This window comes from Benincasa hispida, chromosome 11 (genome assembly GCF_027475165.1).
Source record: "Benincasa hispida cultivar pf3 chromosome 11, pf3_genome.v1.1, whole genome shotgun sequence".
Taxonomy (NCBI): Eukaryota; Viridiplantae; Streptophyta; class Magnoliopsida; order Cucurbitales; family Cucurbitaceae; genus Benincasa; species Benincasa hispida.
The window spans coordinates 42,327,463-42,345,992 of NC_143488.1; the positions used below are offsets into that span (position 1 = coordinate 42,327,463).

Sequence of the window (18,530 nt, forward strand, 5' to 3'; positions counted from 1 at the left end):
TAGATAGATTGCTCCCTAAGGGCTGATTTTGGGACTTGAACAATGTGGCATCACACCCTCTCTTAGCCCGAAAGGGGTTTGGTCATAGTTAGACTATAACTTATTGTTTGTTAGAGGGATCAATAGTACTTAAGGAGTTAGATGTAACTATAGAGGCAAAACGATAATTTTGGATCACCTGTACTTACGAGGATTTTGTGAAGGGTCATCGTACTGTTGACCAGTTATATCCAATAGAGAGAAAAAATATATTCGTAGTGCGAAGAGTGCAGCTGTCGGTCTTTAGTGGAGTGACCAACAGTTAACGGATGTTGAGTAATTTAATTAATGGAGTTTAATTAATTATTCAAGTACCATTGGAGCTTCAATGTACATGTTCATAAGGTTCCGTTTATAGCTCAATTTGGATTAATTAAGAATTATTTTTGGATTAATTTAAATTGTTCAAATTAATTGAGGGATTAATTATATATGATATAATTAATATAATGTATTTGATATATTATAATATAAAGTTTAATTTGAGAGGATATAAAATTAAACCATCCACCCATCATTATCATCTCACGAGGCATCGGTATTAAGCTTCCAAAGGCCATCAACGGCGCAAGGACCATAATACATGAACTCAATTGCTTCTTCCTCCTAGCCGATAATAATCCCCCACACTCCCTTATACTAAATTCCTCTACGTGCAAGAAAAACCTTTTTAACAACACACCTCTTGCCGGCCCAGAACCTTAACGATTCACATCATTAATCTCCGACACCATACCATTCCAACGGTCTGTCGGGATCCAGTAGTTCCTAAAACCACAAGAAGACCAAATAAGTAGGGAAAGAAGAAAAGCCAAATACTCTTCGTAAACTTGCATTCCTACAAAACGTGACTTGAGTACTCCATGTATTTCCTACAAAAATAGGCAAAGATAATTAGTATTAGATCCTATTTTAATAATATTAGCGAGTGTAGGGAGGGAATCAGAGACAACCTTCCACACACTAATCTTCACCCTCGGGTACCTTAAGCCTCCACACTGTCTTCCAAAAAGGTTTAAGCTTGAGATAGTCGGAGTCAGACTCACAGGAAGACTACTTTGAATTCACCGCTAACTTCTAAGCACTCTTAACAAGGAATACATCTTTAAGGTTAGGGCCCCATATAATCTAATCACTTCCTTGCATCACTGGGGAGAAAATTATCGGTTACAAGGATTTTGTTCCAAGACTCTTCTCATGATTACCCATTGTTGAACTAAAAATTAAATAAATTCTAGAGTCTAACCTATCATGTAAAAGTTGGTGTGATACCCTTTTAATTTTTGCAACAATTTACATCTACAAGTTGAACAATGATTTTTTCGTGTTGTCAAAGAGTTGAACAATGAAAATAGATGACGAGTGCCTAATTGAATTGATCGGGTCATATAGAAATGAGTTTCGAGTCTACCAATTTGTGAGGATGCCTCTGCTGCATACATCATTGCACTTCCACTTGACACCTAGTTCGATGATAAAGGATCTTACTGTGATATTCTCTTGTGAATTCTCAAAACTTTTGTCCCTTTTTTACGTTCCCACGTCCCTCCCGTGTGATGACATGTCTAACTCTTTAAGGTATATGATTATTCTAATGTGGTATTTTAGTATTATATCCTTTTCTTTAACTATTCATATGAATACTTAGTATTAAAGATTATTTAGAACTAAACATAGAATAAATCAAAACAAATGAAAACTATAAATACTAAAACTGTAAAAATAGTCAAATGTGGAAATAAAAAATGTAATTTGACTTTTTCTTCTTTATTTAAGTATTGAAAATTCGTATCAAAACTATGCAATATAAAAAGTGACACATTATTTTAGAGATAATATGATATTTTAGAATACAAATACGAGGAAGAAATTCCAGCCTAGAATCTATTAAAGCAGATTTTGGTGTTTTTTTCAAAATTTTAATATTTTTTTATAGGAACTCATAAAAAGTCTATCAAATAGAAATAGATAAAATTCATCACTGATAGATACTGATAGACTAATTTATTTTCCGTTGTCTACCTTTTACACGGTTTCATCAAACTTACCATAAACTTTAATTAACTGATATCACAATAAATAATTTATTATAAGTAAATAATAAAATATTTCTGCACCAATAACCAACAGAATGATTATAAATGCCTAAATTCAATTATGAAAATACCAAAACTTAATCACCGAATCAAGCAAGAACAAAGCTCCTCAGAACTCAACAACAAAATAAATCAACTAAAAAAAAGAAACCCAATACAATCAAATAAACCAATAAAAAAATTGCGACACAGCTCAACCTAAGTGAGGTATTATCTCTGGCCTCAGAAAAATAAAAAATAAATAAAAAAAAGTGAGGAATTATCTGACCACTTATTTGATTATATTCAACTTTTAAGATTACAATTGTGTTTAAATTGATACTTTTTTAATTGAATTACTTTAAATTCAAAGTTTCGAGTAATTAAATATTTTAATTTAATATCTACATAGCGTTGGTTTAATTTTTTCTTTCTTTCTTACCATATGTAAAGTGAGGGAATTAAGATTGATAATACAACGGTTAAGTGAGACTCATTTTGATTTTCATTCATTATTTTTACCACTAACTGGAAAAAATACCCGAAAGGCATCTTTTCAAAAGGTAAAGAGATTCCAATCTGCATTACCATACGAATCGACATCAATCAAACCCACTAATCTACTCAGAAGGTGGGCAGATGATTTTTATGATTGGACGGACGTATTTTTTAGTAATTCGAGATTTGAAAGGATTTCACCCTAAACAAATGATGGAAATATTTCAGAATGCACATGTCACTCGAGAGATTGGCCAGGTTAATGGGACAGATTTTGGCTATGCTTCAACCACGCAAGGATTTATGCTTAATCGAATTTAACAATACTATTTGATAGCAGAGGTGATTTCGGTAAACCCATGCATGAGTTGAGGCAATTGAGTTTTAATTTGGTTTTCACAATTTTACAAGCTTATCTATAGTGAAACGTTTGAAATGGCTCCTTTCCCACACAACTTAAACACAAACAATAGTAAATAGTAAAGCTAATTTAACAAAAATAGGGACATCGTGAAAGATTTGATTAAAAGCTAGTTAAATTATTTGTAAATTTTAAATTTATGTCTATTTAGATTAATCTAATAGGCTTTTTGACTTTTCAATTTAGAATAAGATAGTTTCGAAGCTATAAAATTGTCTAAGAAATCTCTTAATTTTCAATTTTGTGTCTAATAAATATTAAAAAGAATTAAGATTAATTGTTCTATAATATATAAGAAATTGAATTTTATATTTCGTGAGACCGGTAAACTTTCAACTTTATGTGTTAGTAAGTGTGTTTTTTTTTATCAAAAAGTAATTGATTAAAGATCTATTAAATATGAAATGAAAATTCACTATCTATGAAACAAAATTTAAAGTTACAAATGTTTTACTTTAAGATAATTTTAAAGTTTAGAAAATTGTTATACACATTTTTAGACATTTTAAAGTTTATAGATCAATATATACAAATTTAAATGGTAGAACTCTAAATATGTAATTCAATTTTAAATAGTTAAAATAAATTTAACTCAACTAACTTATAAATATATATTAAAGTTGGAAAGTAAATTTATAACTTCATTGATACAAAAAAATTAAAACCGAGGTTAACTATGAAGATTAAATTGGAACAAAATTAAAAAATAGAAAGCGTTTAGAAGAAAAAAAGAATTAAAAGATTGAGGAAATTTGCCCAGTATGCCACGGATCAGGAACGTTATCAATGGCAATTTCGTAATATATCTCAACTTCAGCCCTTTTTCTCCCTCTGTCCCTTTTAAGACCTCCTAATTCAACCTCGTCCCCCATCAGTAAACCAAAAAAAATCCCCCTCCTCACCTCCACCGCCCGGGGCGCCCGATTCCCGGCCACCCCAGCCTCCGCCGCCGCGGGATAAGTAAGAAGCCCCCTAAACCTTGTTCTGTTCCGATCGAATTTGGAGTCCAAAAGATGGGATCGGAGCTGATATTCAGAGGACACGACGAAACCCAACCGCCGGCGGACGCATATTCCCCAAAACCCCCAAAACCATGGCTCTCCGTTACCCGGCCGATCCGCTACATGCTCCGTGAACAGCGCCTTCTCTTCGTCCTCATCGGCATTGCCATCGCCACTCTCGCCTTCACCCTCTTCCCTTCTTCCAAATCCCCTTCCCGGGTCGGATACGGATATGACTCGATTCCCACCGAGGTTGCACGGTGGTCCAATACGCCGTCGTACGAGCACCGGGCCGGGTTCCAAGTCCACCGAGTAATGAACTCTGGAGGGAAGATCCCGCTGGGGCTGAAGCGGAAAGGGCTCCGGATCGTGGTGACCGGCGGGGCCGGGTTCGTCGGGTCGCATCTAGTGGACCGGCTGATTGACAGAGGCGACAGCGTGATCGTGGTGGATAATTTCTTCACCGGACGGAAAGAAAACGTGATGCATCATTTTGGGAATCCGAGATTTGAATTGATTCGACACGATGTGGTTGAACCGCTTCTTCTTGAAGTAGACCAGATCTACCATTTGGCTTGCCCTGCTTCCCCTGTTCATTACAAATTCAACCCTGTCAAGACAATCATATCCTTTCAAATTTTTGTTCAATTCTTACGTTTGTTTGTTTGTTTGTTTGTTTTTGAATTTGGGTATTTGGGTTTTGTTTTCTTTGACTTTGGATTATTTGTTCACAAGACAAATGTGGTGGGAACTTTGAATATGTTGGGATTAGCGAAGAGAGTTGGAGCAAGGTTTTTGCTGACAAGTACCAGTGAAGTTTATGGAGATCCTCTTCAACACCCACAAGTTGAAACCTACTGGGGCAACGTTAATCCCATCGGTCAGTTTTTTTTTTTTTCTTAATCTCTTCCTTCTATTTTTCATAATTGATTCACTCCCGCGCACGTTAGCAATTAACATTATGACGTATCTAATGTGCGCGTGCATGTCTCAACCTGCGCCGTCGTTTCCGGCGGCTGGTCTGAACATTTTAGTCTGGCGCATGTTAGCCCAAAAAAGGCTGGATTCTAACGTGCGCACAAGTAAATTTTAGAAAAATTGAGTTAAACTAATAGTTTATAAAATGTATAAGGTATTATAGGTTCTCGAATTTTAAAAATTTGTGTTTTAAAATGATAAGTTTAGATATTATAGGTCTGATAGGTTTTGTAAACATTTTATTTTGTATCTAAAGTATTTGAATTCTCAAATTTATGTCTAATAATCACTGATTTTTTTTTTTTTAAAAAAAAGAAAATAAAAATTCAGGAATTACAAACTTGAATATTTAATACCTAACGATATACACCATTTAATTTTATACGTTCATTTTAGGAAATGTGCATGCAAAACTAAAATTTATAGACTTGTTAAATTAAATATTTTGAAAAGTTTAAAGATTTATTTAAAAAAAAATGAAAAAGTAGGACTAAATATTTAATTTAACAAATGGAAGGAGATTCACATTAATGCCTAACAGGCCAACAGCAAGGTAATTTATTTAAAAAAAAAAAAAAAGAAGAAAAAAACAGCAGGGTAATTCGATAATTTCGACAACGTAAGGATTTAAATTGGTCGGAGGTTTTTTTTAAAAAAATAATAAGGGTGGAGTCTCCGTGATTTGCGGGACTCCACCAAGCACACGCGTCCTTTTTTAACCCACCTGAGTCACAGGGGATTAAATCCGGGAAGGGTAGAGTAAGTAAAATGAGGAACCGATGGGGGCGTTTGCGTCTTTTTACTGTATCTAATGCTATTTTATTATTATTTTAATTGGAACCGCCATGTTTGAATCTAGATCTGAAGAGGAGGACATTTCGGTAAATTTGATGTTGTCGGGAATGTGTGACAGGTGTTCGAAGCTGTTACGACGAAGGAAAACGTACGGCCGAGACGTTGACTATGGACTATCACAGAGGAGCTGAAGTTGAGGTAAATACCATTAATTACTTCTTTAATTTAATTTAATTACTTACGTTTTTTTTTTAATATTTAAATTTTCAGAAGTGAAAAATCCTCGATTTGTTTTTTTTATTGTAATTAATTAATCAATTATGTTTCATATTTACAGGTTAGGATTGCCAGAATTTTCAACACTTATGGCCCAAGAATGTGCATTGATGATGGGCGTGTTGTTAGTAATTTTGTTGCCCAGGTAAGCTTTCTTAATTTTCTTAACTAATTTCTCTACACTTCGGATAAGGTTCGGTCGCACGTGGCGAAAAATAATTGTTGTGAAATTTCTGGTCCTACTGCTCCAAATACTTTTTGAATTTGGAATTCGAACAATATTTTTTATTTTAGGGTAAATTATAACAAGTACTCTTGAACATTGCCGTTCACTTAGGAAAAAAAAAACAAGAAAACTCGATCAATACACTTTTGAAAATTACAATATTACTCTTGTACTTTCATAAACGTTTTAAAATTACCCTTGGTATGATAGAAATTTGTTAGAATTTCAAACAGAAATCAAGACTTAGAACGGCAATGACCTAAAATGATGTAGTCATTGCTAATCTCATATCTCAATTTTCGTCCAAAATTTTAAAGAATTTCTACTCTAAAGGTATTTTCAAAACATTAGTGAAAGTTTTGAGGTAATATGGCTATTTTGAAAGTACATAGGTGGAAAAGTTTAAGGGCATTTTGCTCTCTTTTTTCTTTTTTCTTTTTATAAACAGTTTAGCCTTTATTTTATTCTTCAATGTTATGGATAAGGGCTAGACTAATACTACCATAATGGTAAAAACTTTCACAAATTTGGCTGACAGGGATTAATTGGTTGAATATGGCTTGATGTGGCAAGTTTCCACTTGTATAATAAAAAGAAATTTTGGTTGAATTGGCAAAAGAAAAAAAATTAGCCAGCATGTTTTGACTTAGCCTGTTGGGTTGGTTTAATGTATGATTTGGCTAACCATGGGATATATCAAAATGTCATGTTGACATTTTGTAAATGATGTTAACGATGGAGACTGAACGAAACTATAGTTCGGCATTCTCGATGTTATTTAAATTCAAGGGACCAGATGGTCACAGATATATTTTCTTCTTCTTCTTCAAAAAGTTAAAGAGGATTTATTATAATTCTTGGGCAATGCAGGCTTTGAGGAAGGAGCCTCTTACTGTCTATGGTGATGGGAAGCAAACCAGGAGTTTCCAATATGTTTCTGATCTTGTAAGCTCTTTTTTCCTCAACTTCTTTATGTCTGTGATCATCTGCCCATTTTCTAGTGATATCTGTAATTACATAGCAATGAAATTTAATCTCAATGTTTCTGTATTTACTCAAAGATGTTGTAGTTCGTTTACTTTCGAATCCTGTCATGATTTAAAACTCAATTTTACGTTATAGATGGTTTATTGTTACTCTTAACTGATATAAGACAACACGGGCGGGTGTTTATTGTGGTTTGATAGGTGGAGGGATTGATGAGGCTAATGGAGGGAGAGCACATTGGACCCTTCAATCTTGGAAACCCTGGTGAATTCACCATGCTTGAACTTGCCAAGGTATCATTTTCTTGTAACTTTTAAAACAACTTTCTTTTCTAGACTTTTCAACTAAGAGGGAAAAAAAAAAAACAAGACAGAGGTCAAATGGTGGAAAATTACTTGTCTTAATCAAATAAATTCATTTGGACTAAGTAATGTAGCGATAAGGTTGTAACAACGGTAATGACGTGGTTGAAAAATGATCATACATATGTTATGTGAGCAGGTTGTGCAGGAAACGATTGACCCGGATGCGAAGATAGAGTACAGGCCAAACACAGAGGATGACCCTCACAAGAGGAAGCCGGACATCACCAAGGCTAAGGATCTTCTTGGGTGGGAACCCAAAGTTTCTCTTCGGAAGGGTCTCCCACTCATGGTCTCCGACTTCCGACAACGTATCTTCGGTGACCACAAGGACAACAGCGGGGCCAACACGGCAGCATAATCGTCGTTCTGGGTAGAGAATCAAACAAGTCCTTGTACTGTTAAAAGTATTAATGGTCAAAGTTAATAGTATAAGGTGGTGGTGCAGAAGCAAAGGGAGTGAAAGTGAAGCTTCTGTATATGGAAATCTAATAGGGGTTAGATTTTGGGTGACATGATGTTTAGAACAATTTGTTTTTGTTTTTGTTTTTTGGTTTTTTTTTTTTTTTTTTGAAAAATTATTATGTGTTGTAAGTTTGATTAGAGGAAGTGGGGTGGTTGATTTGTGGTCGAGGAAATCATGGTCCATCCCAATCCCATTCACATCAATTACAGAATTCTAAACAACAAAAATAAAAGGATAAAAATTATTGAACCAAAGTTATTATTAGTAGCTGGCAAACCCACCAGTTCCTTTTGCATTTGAGATACACCGAAAAAATTCCAAATGTCTAGATAGGATTGATTTGTGGACTTCAAACGTGTGATAGGGTCGTTTGTGATTATCTTTTAATTTTGGACCAAGGGATAAAAATTCAAATAGGGCATATGAAAGTAAGATCAAGGGCAAGACAGTGCAAACTTGGAAGATTAGAACACTAGTCAAGATATGAAGACAATCCGGATCACAACATGCCTATAATCGAGTATGGCCATAGTGTGCTCGGTTCGGTTTGCCAGTTAACTTGATCCTTGAACGAAAAGAGAAGCTATGTCAAAATTTATTAACTAATTAAGTCTTTACTCTTAACAGTCTCTAAGAGAAGAGGCTCACTTCGACCAATGCTAAGGTTGCCTTAACAGTCGTTGTGTTCGGTTCTGGACGATTGAATTCTAATGTTAACTACCTGTAAACATGCTAGCAGTTAAAAATCCTATCAGTGAGGGCTACTCAAAAGTTGTAATTTCAAGAATTTTATTCAGTTAAAACCCCCATAGTCAGAATCAATCAACTATGGATGGCGGCACCGCCCACTGCAATAACATTAAAAACACTACATCGCCGATTACAACCTCCCCTTCAAGCCACAGAGATAACTCCCACGATTCTGACTTCTTCGACCCTCTTTCCCATTGCTCAATGTCTTTTGGCCATTCAATCTTTCATTAACGCCATTTCCATTTGAGCAACTTGCTTGAAGTTGAAACCCCGCTGCCGTGTTCCCGCCGGCGTGCTTGTTGAGCCAATCTATGATGTCTGAGAACACAATTTCAATGTTCTCATCTGGTTCTCCTGATGTCAAGCCATGCCACATTCCTGGGTACAATTTTATTGTCTTGTCTCTGCTGCTTGCTTTCTCGTATAATGCTCTGCTTACTTCTGGGTCTGTCACTATGTCGGCTTCTCCATGTAATACGAAGAATGGGAGTGTTACCTGATTGATTTTCAGACGTTATATTCTTTAGAAATTGTAAAATGTAGTCAATAATGTTTGGATAAAGTCTTGAACTAACCTCGTGTAAGGTGTCCTCTAGGCTCATGCTCGCTCTTAGCATCTCGAGGGCTGTTTTGAGCCTGGGCTTGTCTTGGTATATTAACTTATTGTTCCTTATCTGCACGGTGAAAGTAGTATTTATGAGTTTATATTTTAAAAACTAAATGGTTGTTAATGCCCGAACTTTAGTGATTTCTTAGAGTGAGACAAAATTTTGTAAGATGTAATGAGTGGCATCTTGTAAGGACAAAATTTTTTTAGTACTCTGATAGTATGGAAAACCATTCATTGCTTGCCACAATTGTAGCATTTAAGAATTATGTGGAGTTCACAGAATAAATAAATAATAAATTAATATATCATTTAATGATGTATCAAATAATGAATGAATTGCATTGGTACTACTATAGTACTAGATTTTTTTTCATAAAGACCCTAGTTAGAGATATTAGTATATTATTAATAAAGGCATAAGGTTAATTAGCTAGAGAGTTAATTAATGTATTTGATTATAAATAGGAAGGGGGTTGAAGGAGGGCAAGGAATTGTTGAGTGGATTAGCAATCATACTCATTTGTAGGGGTGTACACAATTTGGTTCAGTCTGATTTTGAGCAAAAACAATGGCCGAACCGAATAAACCTGTTAAAACCCTTTTCGGCACATTTGAAAAGCGAGTGGCTTAGAACCCCAAAAAACACACACGTCTCAAACTTATATTGTTGTCTTAGATGAAGGTTAAGAAGAAGAAAAGACTCTTATCGAGAGGGGAGGTTCCAAATGCATTTTTAGCTCTTAATTTTTGTTTGGAGGAATCCTAACAAGTCCCTAACACTCAAAGAAGTTAAATAGAAACAGGTAAAATTTCCCAATTGTTGAATGAAAAATATTAGAGGAGCTAGAAAACAACGTGTGGCTAGTAGCTTTATACTGTTAAATGCATGAAAGAGAAATCAAAATTCTAGTTTGATCATGAATCTAATGGTTAGGAGGGAAAGTGCATTCAATAATTTTTCCTATTCTACGTTGTATGATCGTGCATTCGATATACCTCTTCACGCTTTATAGGGTCCTTGAAGGCTGAATTTATGACATCCTTCGTTGGGACTATTTTCCATTTGGGTATAATTTCTTCTACTCTTGTCAACAGATTCACAACCACAGGGTGCGGCTTTACCTTCTCGGATATCTAATGTTCATACAAAGCAGTTGGATGAGAAGCCGTTCGAACAAGTAAATTGATTATTAAGAGTATGTTTAGATTCACTTTCTCATCACTTTTTAAGTATTTAAAAAGTATTCCAAAAGACTTTAAAGCAGGTCATTCATATATGCACCTTGCACATTGGAGCTACGAGAACAGCACCATTCCAAAATCTGGGATTTTTCTTGTGCAGAAGAAGGGCCACAGCCCCACCCATTGACTCTCCATACAAGAACCTGCACTTGTCTCTGTACTCTTCCTCATCTGGTAAACCATTACTTACAAGCTTAGAATCTCGAGGGACATTTGGGAATATAGGTTGAACACTATATTTCACTCTTTTTCAAATATAAATTTAATAAAATTGATTAACTGTGCGAAAACAGAACAAGATGTGGATAAAGGAGAGAATTTATTATGAGATTTTTATAGGGATGACCCAACCACAGTGACTTTAATGTTGAATGACCAAATTCCAAAAATCATTGAAAACTAACCTTCTACTTACATCATGGAGCAGTCCATCCTTAAAGGATGTCTCACTTATCGTATTAGAGCTCCATAGTTTTCATTCGATTTCTAGATTTGGGACATTCCGTATTAACACTTATTGGATCATCTATAGAAAAATCTCTTTTATTATCATTCAAATATGAGATATGTTGTCATACCAGAAATGGAAGTGAAGAAGGCATAACAGTCAGCAACTATGTTTTCAAACTTCTTGATGTAGCAACGAGCTCCACTGGATCGTCCATGTCCTTCATAGTCCATCCCAAACACTGCGTACCCCGATGTCGCCAGCCGATGTCCACATCCTAAATCAATTTTCAAGTATTAAAGTTAAATAGGTAACACAATTAAATTATAGATGATTTCCCCGTTCTCTTCCCTATGATATGGTACTAATAATGACATGTAAACTACTTCTCATTCTTGTTGTTTTCGTATTAGTGAACGATGGTCACGGCTTTGATTCTATAGCTGAAACTTTAGAATTCTTATAATTGAGCAATCATATACTTAGGCTGGTATAAGTATAAGTAGTGACCATCAATATTTTTAAATCTTTTACTTAAACATATTTGCATATTTTCAAGAGAGAAGATCACTCTCATTTCCATTGATATATATTTTCTTAATGTAACAAGAGTTAGAATCTCATCCTTCTAGTTTATAATTAAAATTTAATCTCTAGGGTAAGAACTATTTATGAAATTTTATTAAATTATAGAAACTATTTATGAGGTTTTATTGAATCATAAAAACTAAATTATAACTTTATTCAATTCATAGGGATCGATTTTACAATTTAACCCATACAGTGAAACGTAAAAATATTTTCAAAATTTGCATTGTTTAGATTATAGGATCGGTTCTTGTAAACAGAATCCAAACTACCTCCCAACCGCATATTCACTTAACTAAATCTAAAAGCATACTATAAAGAATCTAAATTGTCTATCAAATAGATCTTAAAAGGCTGATTAGTTAAAGATTTTATAGATACTTGAACTAAAGATACCTGAGAATAATTTGATATTAATTTCAAAATTTTGAAAAAAACTAATTATATAACAATCAAATAATAATATTAATTAAACTATTAATTACAAGTATTTGTAAAATGAATAATTTATAATTAAAGTTACTTGATGATAGGACCAATTTGATGATTTATATAATTATGATGTATTAAATAATAAAACAATTAATGAATCGTAATTATTCAAGAATAAACTATATAATTATTAAGAAATAAATTCATATTATATTAATCATAATGACCATTAATTAACTACAGATATAATTAATCAATTGATTGATAATTTTATTACTTCGATTCTTTATAGTTAAGTTCTGTAAATATATGTGTATATATTAAATTGAGAGGAGAGATAGTGACGGGAAGAAAATTCAAATTAATTTTATAAACCATTTATATAATAATTAATTTTAATAATAATAATATATAAAATAAAAGAATAAAAAATTGTATTAAAAGAGGAGAGATAGTGACCGGAAGAAAACCTACCATTTTGGATGAGTATCATTCATAGATATAATAGATGCATATAAATACCTTATTTTATGTCTAAAGCTACAAAATTTGTACCAAACAATAAGATGTTTATCCTTTACCCGTTTCACCCTTATTCCCATCTCAATTCCCTCAATCCAAACCTCTCCTAATTTTTTTTAAATGTCTCAAGACAACAAAATGGTAAAAATAATTGTATGGAACACTAATCATTGATGGACTATTATATAAAAATAATTTAAAATTTGTTGGTGACGTGACCTTTGCATGAAATCTATATTAGTAACTTTTTCTTATGAATTTTATAGTGAAAATAAAATGCAGAAAAAGAAAAAACTGAGATCTTAGCAGTATGGGTTCTTTTTCTTGTGTTTTTAAGGGTGAAATCAGCCTGTATGTATGTATATATAGTTTTTTTTTACCTTAGGAGCTTAGGATTTTTCTAAAAATCAGTTTAATATTATTTCTAAACATAGTGAATTTGCAGAAAAAAGGTAGTTTTAGGCATAACAAAAGTACAAAGAATTACGAGTTTAGCATTTTTTTTTTTTTTTTGTGGGAACGAACCATAGTGAAATTTAAAAATGGGGAACTTAATTTGGTAATTTTTAAAGTTAGGTGAAGATTTAGACAATGTTCAGAGCTTAGTAGGTTGTATAATCATGACATTTAGTTTAATGGAACTTTTCGTCCCTCACACGTTGCTCAAAGAAGAAAGTAGATAGGAAAATGAAATTTCTCTTTTCTTTTGAAAAGGAAGATTTGAACGAAAATGAAAATTGATTCCGACTAAAACCAAATATGAAAGGGAAAGTGGGTGTTTTAGTCGACTTTTTTGGTTAAAGGTCATGACAACATTTGAGCCTCCATGTGAATATGTTAGGAAAAAAGAAAATAAATCTTGTGAGATGTTACTTAAATTTAAATTTAAAAATAAAAAAATAAAAAAAAATAAAAGGCAAAAAATAAAAAAAATATGACGAAAATTTCTAGTACTCTCGTAGTACCATACTCTTATAGGACCCCACATTAATGTGGATGTGTCACACTATATTTTTAAAAGTGTGTTGACGTGACACACAATAAATTGAGATATTATGGATAATTCTCTATACTATTTTTTTTTTTTTTCAATTTGACACTTCTTGGTTCTCTCATCCAAGTTCTCTCTTTAAAAGTGTAGATGTAGACACCCATTAATGACTTAAGAATCAAATAAATACAAACTTAAATGTTTAATGACATATTAAATACAATCTCATTTGATTTTAAGTTTTTGGTTTTTTCAAAATTGTAATCACACTAAAAAAAATATTATTTCCTTTTAAGATTGACATTTCTTTTCTTGTTTTCTTAATGGTTTTTTTTTTTAAAAAAAATTATTATTTCCTTTTCTAAATATGTTTGTGTGTGTAATAAATTGCTTCTCGCTTCTTTTCTTATTAAAATAAAAATAAGCGTGTTTGTTGACTTTCCTTTTTGTTTGTTTCTTAACGTTTTTATTTTAGATATAAAAAACGATAAAATAATGCTGATGTTTCCAAAATGACAAAAACTTGATAACCAATAAATCCTGTAAATAACCATTTTCATTTGAATATATATTTACAAGATAGGAACAATTAACAAAGATTCAGTCATACTTCAGAAAAAGAACTTTTTTTCTAAAAGGTACTTTAACAAAAACATTTGAAAGACAAAGAATTGAACTACAGTTCTTTTTAGTAACAGAAATTGAAATGAAACTGCTACGTTTTGAATTTCATTCAATATTTGAAGTTAATGAAAATGTTCATTTTTTTTAATAATAAAAAAAACTAATTGTTTGTTTTCTTTTTCTGAATCAATTAAAATAATTTTCAAATAAGCAGCTGGCAGTTAATGCCAATGTGAACAGAAAGTTAAATTCACAAATGCTAGTCACCTACCAATTTCTTTTTTTGAAGAGTGTTAAACAGTTCTTTAAAACGAGACAAAAAATAAAAAAAAAACATCAATAAATGCATATATTTCTCAAAATAAATAAAGACGGATTCATAAAATGAGAACTATAAATATTATGTACCACCATGAAAACGTCAAGTAAAACCCCACTTTTGATACCTATTTTTTTTAGTCTAACTTGCGTTATTTTGGGGTTCCAATTTCTGTTTTAAAAATAATAAGATAAAACTCGTAGAGATGTTAGTTGGTAGGTTGAATCACTTTTAGATCAAACCCAATTGTTTAAATTTGTAATTTTCCAACACATATAACCTAAATCCAATCCAATCCAATCATAAACCTAACAATAAAAGTTGGTTTGACTTACTCAGGTCACAAAATCAATTTTTTATTTTATAAATAAATAAAATGTTAATATGTCAAAATATTATTTTATTATTTTCATTAAATTAAGATTAACAACTCAAGTTTCAATTTATATTAAAAAAATTTCTTTCCAAATTGTTAAAAAAACATTTTTAAGAGCCGTTAGAGAATAAACTATAAAAAAAAAAATCGTAAATACATAAAATTAAATAAATATATGTACATGTAATTGTATCATAGGTAAAAAAACACATTTTTTAAAATTAATAATAAGTTTGAATTGGTCTGGGTTATTTTAGTTAAATCATGAATCAATTCAATTCATAAAATTTTCATATATTTGAATCAACCTAATCCAAAATAAGTTGATAATCCAACTCAAACTAGCAATTTATAACTAATATTTCAATTTGAAAGCATTAACATTTAATCAAAAATTAAAAAGCTAAAGCTACGTTTGGTAACCATTTTGCTTTTGGTTTTTGTTTTTAAAAATTAAGCCTTGAATACTACTTTAGCTTTTCACCAATAGTTCAAAAAATCAAATCAAATTTTGAGAACTAAAAAAGTTCAAAAATCATTTTTATTTCTAAAATTTGACTAAAAATTAAATCATTGTACTAAGAAAAATGTAAATCGTTGTAAGAAATGTAGTAAATTTTTTTTTTTTTTTTAAAAAAAAAACCAAATTGTTAGAGGCCTAAATTAAGAAAGATTTTAAAATCCTCTTTTTGTCGTTTTTGATATAAGAAAAGCTTATAACTTGATTGATTCGGTAGCTTAACAAATTTAATATCTTATTTTCAGATTGACCAAATTAATTTCCTATTCATTAGACGCACTTCTTGTATTTAAATTTATTTGAATCTCTCCAAAATCACACAACTTTCAAAACTAAATTTGTGTTCGGCTACCTAACACATTGAAATCGTTGATAGAATGAATTTCGGTGTAGTATGTTTATTTCATAAATAGATGTATTTGAATTTTAGAACCTAAAACGAGAAAATGAAACCAATGTGTTTCATAAAATTTCTTGAAAATTAAATCCCTCATTATGGGTTCCGATTGTGAAATTGAATCTTTATAGCATGTATGGACAATATTTTATTGGTTGAATTACAAATTTAGCATCCAAAGTTGTTTTTTATTTTTGTTTTTAAAAATTAAGTCTATGGAGATTACTTTCATCTTCAAAGTTGTTTTCATTTTTTGAATTTAGCTAAAAATTGAACATTTGTAGCTAAGAAAGATGCAAATCAAATCATGGTAAGAAATATGGATGACATAGACTTAATTTTTTTTAAAAAAAAAAAAACAAAAAACAAAAGGATTACCAAACGAGCCTTAGTTTTTTTTTATTATTTTTTAAAAATTAAGCTTATAACCACTCATTCTAACTTCTAGAAAAATAAGTTTGAATTTGGTTTATGCTAAAATTTTTGCATGATTATTTTCTAATATCATATAATTTATAATATATTATATGATTCAATAAAAATAATTGAGTTTATAACTTATATTTGTCAATATTTTTATTGCATTTTAAAATTTCAATTTTCAAAATATACACTATTTGAATTATAGAATCCAAAGTCATAATACAAAGTTACCAACCATACCTACATAAATTTTACTAATATTTTAAAAAACAAATCCAATTTCCAAAGCTTATAACCACTCATTCTAATCCAATTATTAATTTTTGAAAATTAAGCTTATAACAGCTCATTCTAAATGCTATTTAATAAATAATATGAAAAAATAAGTTTGAATTTGGTTTATGTTAAAATTTTTGCATAATTATTATTTTTTAATATCATATAATTTATAATATATTACATAATTCAATAAAAATAATTGAATTTATAACATAGAATATTATATTTATCAAGATTTTTTATTGCATTTTAAAATATCAATTTTCAAAATGTATACTACATGAATCATAAAATCCAAAAACATAATACAAAGTTTAACAACCATACCTAAATTCTTTGTTTTGTTTTTACTCATATTTTAAAAAACCAACCCAATTTTCAAAGCTAAAAAAAACAGTAATAGTCAGCCTAAATTCCCTTCCATTACTAAAGAAAAAAAATATTTAAAAAATTATCTTTTTAGAAAAAGAAAAAAAAAAATCTATTATGCTGATCTATATCTTTACAACTGACCCATCTAACACAATCACATTGAGCGGCAAACTTTTGTTTTCATTATTATTTGTTCTAATATATATATATATATATTTGTAACTTTTTTTAATATGCGTGTATGATGTACCGTTTATTTGTCAATCATGTAGTCTACAATGCACCTATCTACATCTTTTTTCACAAAAAATTATTTATCATGTGTCAGAATTTTATTAGAAAATCTCTTAAAATAAAGGAAAAATCAATTTATTTTGACAAACCGAGAGGCAGCATTGGTGATCTTAATATAGCAAGTTCATACGTCAGAGTTATCGACATTTTTATTTTTTTGAAAAGCGAGGCAAAAGAAAAGAAAAAGGATGAAAACGAAACTAGATGCCAGACCAGAACAGAGCATTGAAACGAATTCAAACTACTGAAACTGAAGAACAATAACTAAAGAGAGAGAGAACAGAGAAGAGTAATAATCACCTCTCATGAATCGACTGCATTCCATGCCGTATCCTGCGCAACCACAACAACAATAACTCTCAAATTAATAACCACACCAAGCACCATAATCACCACATTACTACTCTACTCTCCTTCTTTCCAAAACACATACAAGAAACAAAAAAAAGATAACAGAGAACAGATCGAAATCGAAATCGAAATCGAAATCAAAATCAACCATGGCAGAGGAAGACCAGCGCCTTCGGTGAACAAAGCCTCGGAAACCATCGGCATGTGAAAATCTGAACTCCTCTCGAATTCCTTATGTATTCCTTCCAAATAACACCTCCATTTTCAGAAGAATCTCTTTTATGATCGAAGAAACAAACACACAGATCAGAGAAAACGAGAGCGAAGTTAGATATATATTATACCTCTTGATATTGAACCTCCATTTCTGCAGGCGAGGCCGATTAAGAGAGATTGAAGGAAGAAAAACAAAAACAAAATCAGGATCTGGTGCGGTTCATTGAAGAGGATTCTTCGGATATGGGTAGAGAGAATTAATGTGTAGTGATTTGCTCACAGAGTTGAAAAGAAAAGTTTCCGATCCAAACGGCAGAGGAACCGCAAACTTTGTAACAAATAGGAGAGAGAAATAGAGATTGAGGAACTTAAATATCATATATTATATATAATGGGAGAAAAAATTGGGATGCGTTTTGGGTAGCGAAACTCATGAATGATGATGAGGTAAAATTAGAGAAGTCTATTTAATCTACGGGTCAAAGTTTTATGGCTCTATCTCGAATGAGGTGGAGAATCCTATTTAGAGGAAGTGGGAAGAAAACTTTTTCGTTTGGTTAAACGGGGACAAAGACGAAGATTATATTTCCTGTCCCCGTATCAACTCCATCCTGCTCTGATAATTTTTTATTTCATATACATATATATC

General features: G+C 31.4%; 2 protein-coding genes across 4 annotated transcripts; one reads left to right on the plus strand and one right to left on the minus strand.

The window, feature by feature from the left end:
* The first annotated feature begins 3,902 nt into the window (after positions 1-3,902).
* UXS4 (UDP-xylose synthase 4) lies at positions 3,903-8,378 on the plus strand. Its single transcript, XM_090307127.1, has 6 exons — positions 3,903-4,914; positions 5,926-6,005; positions 6,145-6,228; positions 7,180-7,254; positions 7,497-7,589; positions 7,798-8,378. Exons 1-6 carry the CDS (start codon positions 4,047-4,049, stop codon positions 8,017-8,019), a joined length of 1,422 nt encoding a protein of 473 aa, XP_090163253.1. The 5' UTR covers positions 3,903-4,046; the 3' UTR covers positions 8,020-8,378.
* Positions 8,379-8,879: 501 nt separating this feature from the next.
* On the minus strand, positions 8,880-18,322 carry LOC120091171 (caffeoylshikimate esterase-like). 3 transcript variants are annotated; one of them, XM_039049061.2, is made up of 8 exons: positions 18,010-18,322; positions 17,814-17,907; positions 17,615-17,647; positions 11,308-11,454; positions 10,770-10,900; positions 10,484-10,621; positions 9,453-9,551; positions 8,880-9,373 (listed from the first exon to the last, which is right to left on the minus strand). In XM_039049061.2, exons 1-8 carry the CDS (start codon positions 18,028-18,030, stop codon positions 9,005-9,007), a joined length of 1,032 nt encoding a protein of 343 aa, XP_038904989.1. In that variant the 5' UTR covers positions 18,031-18,322; the 3' UTR covers positions 8,880-9,004. The 3 variants fall into 3 exon arrangements, with proteins under 3 accessions (XP_038904989.1, XP_038904991.1, XP_038904990.1); XM_039049063.2 differs by having other exon boundaries at positions 17,814-17,921; positions 18,010-18,157; XM_039049062.2 differs by lacking the exon at positions 17,814-17,907.
* Positions 18,323-18,530: the final 208 nt, after the last annotated feature.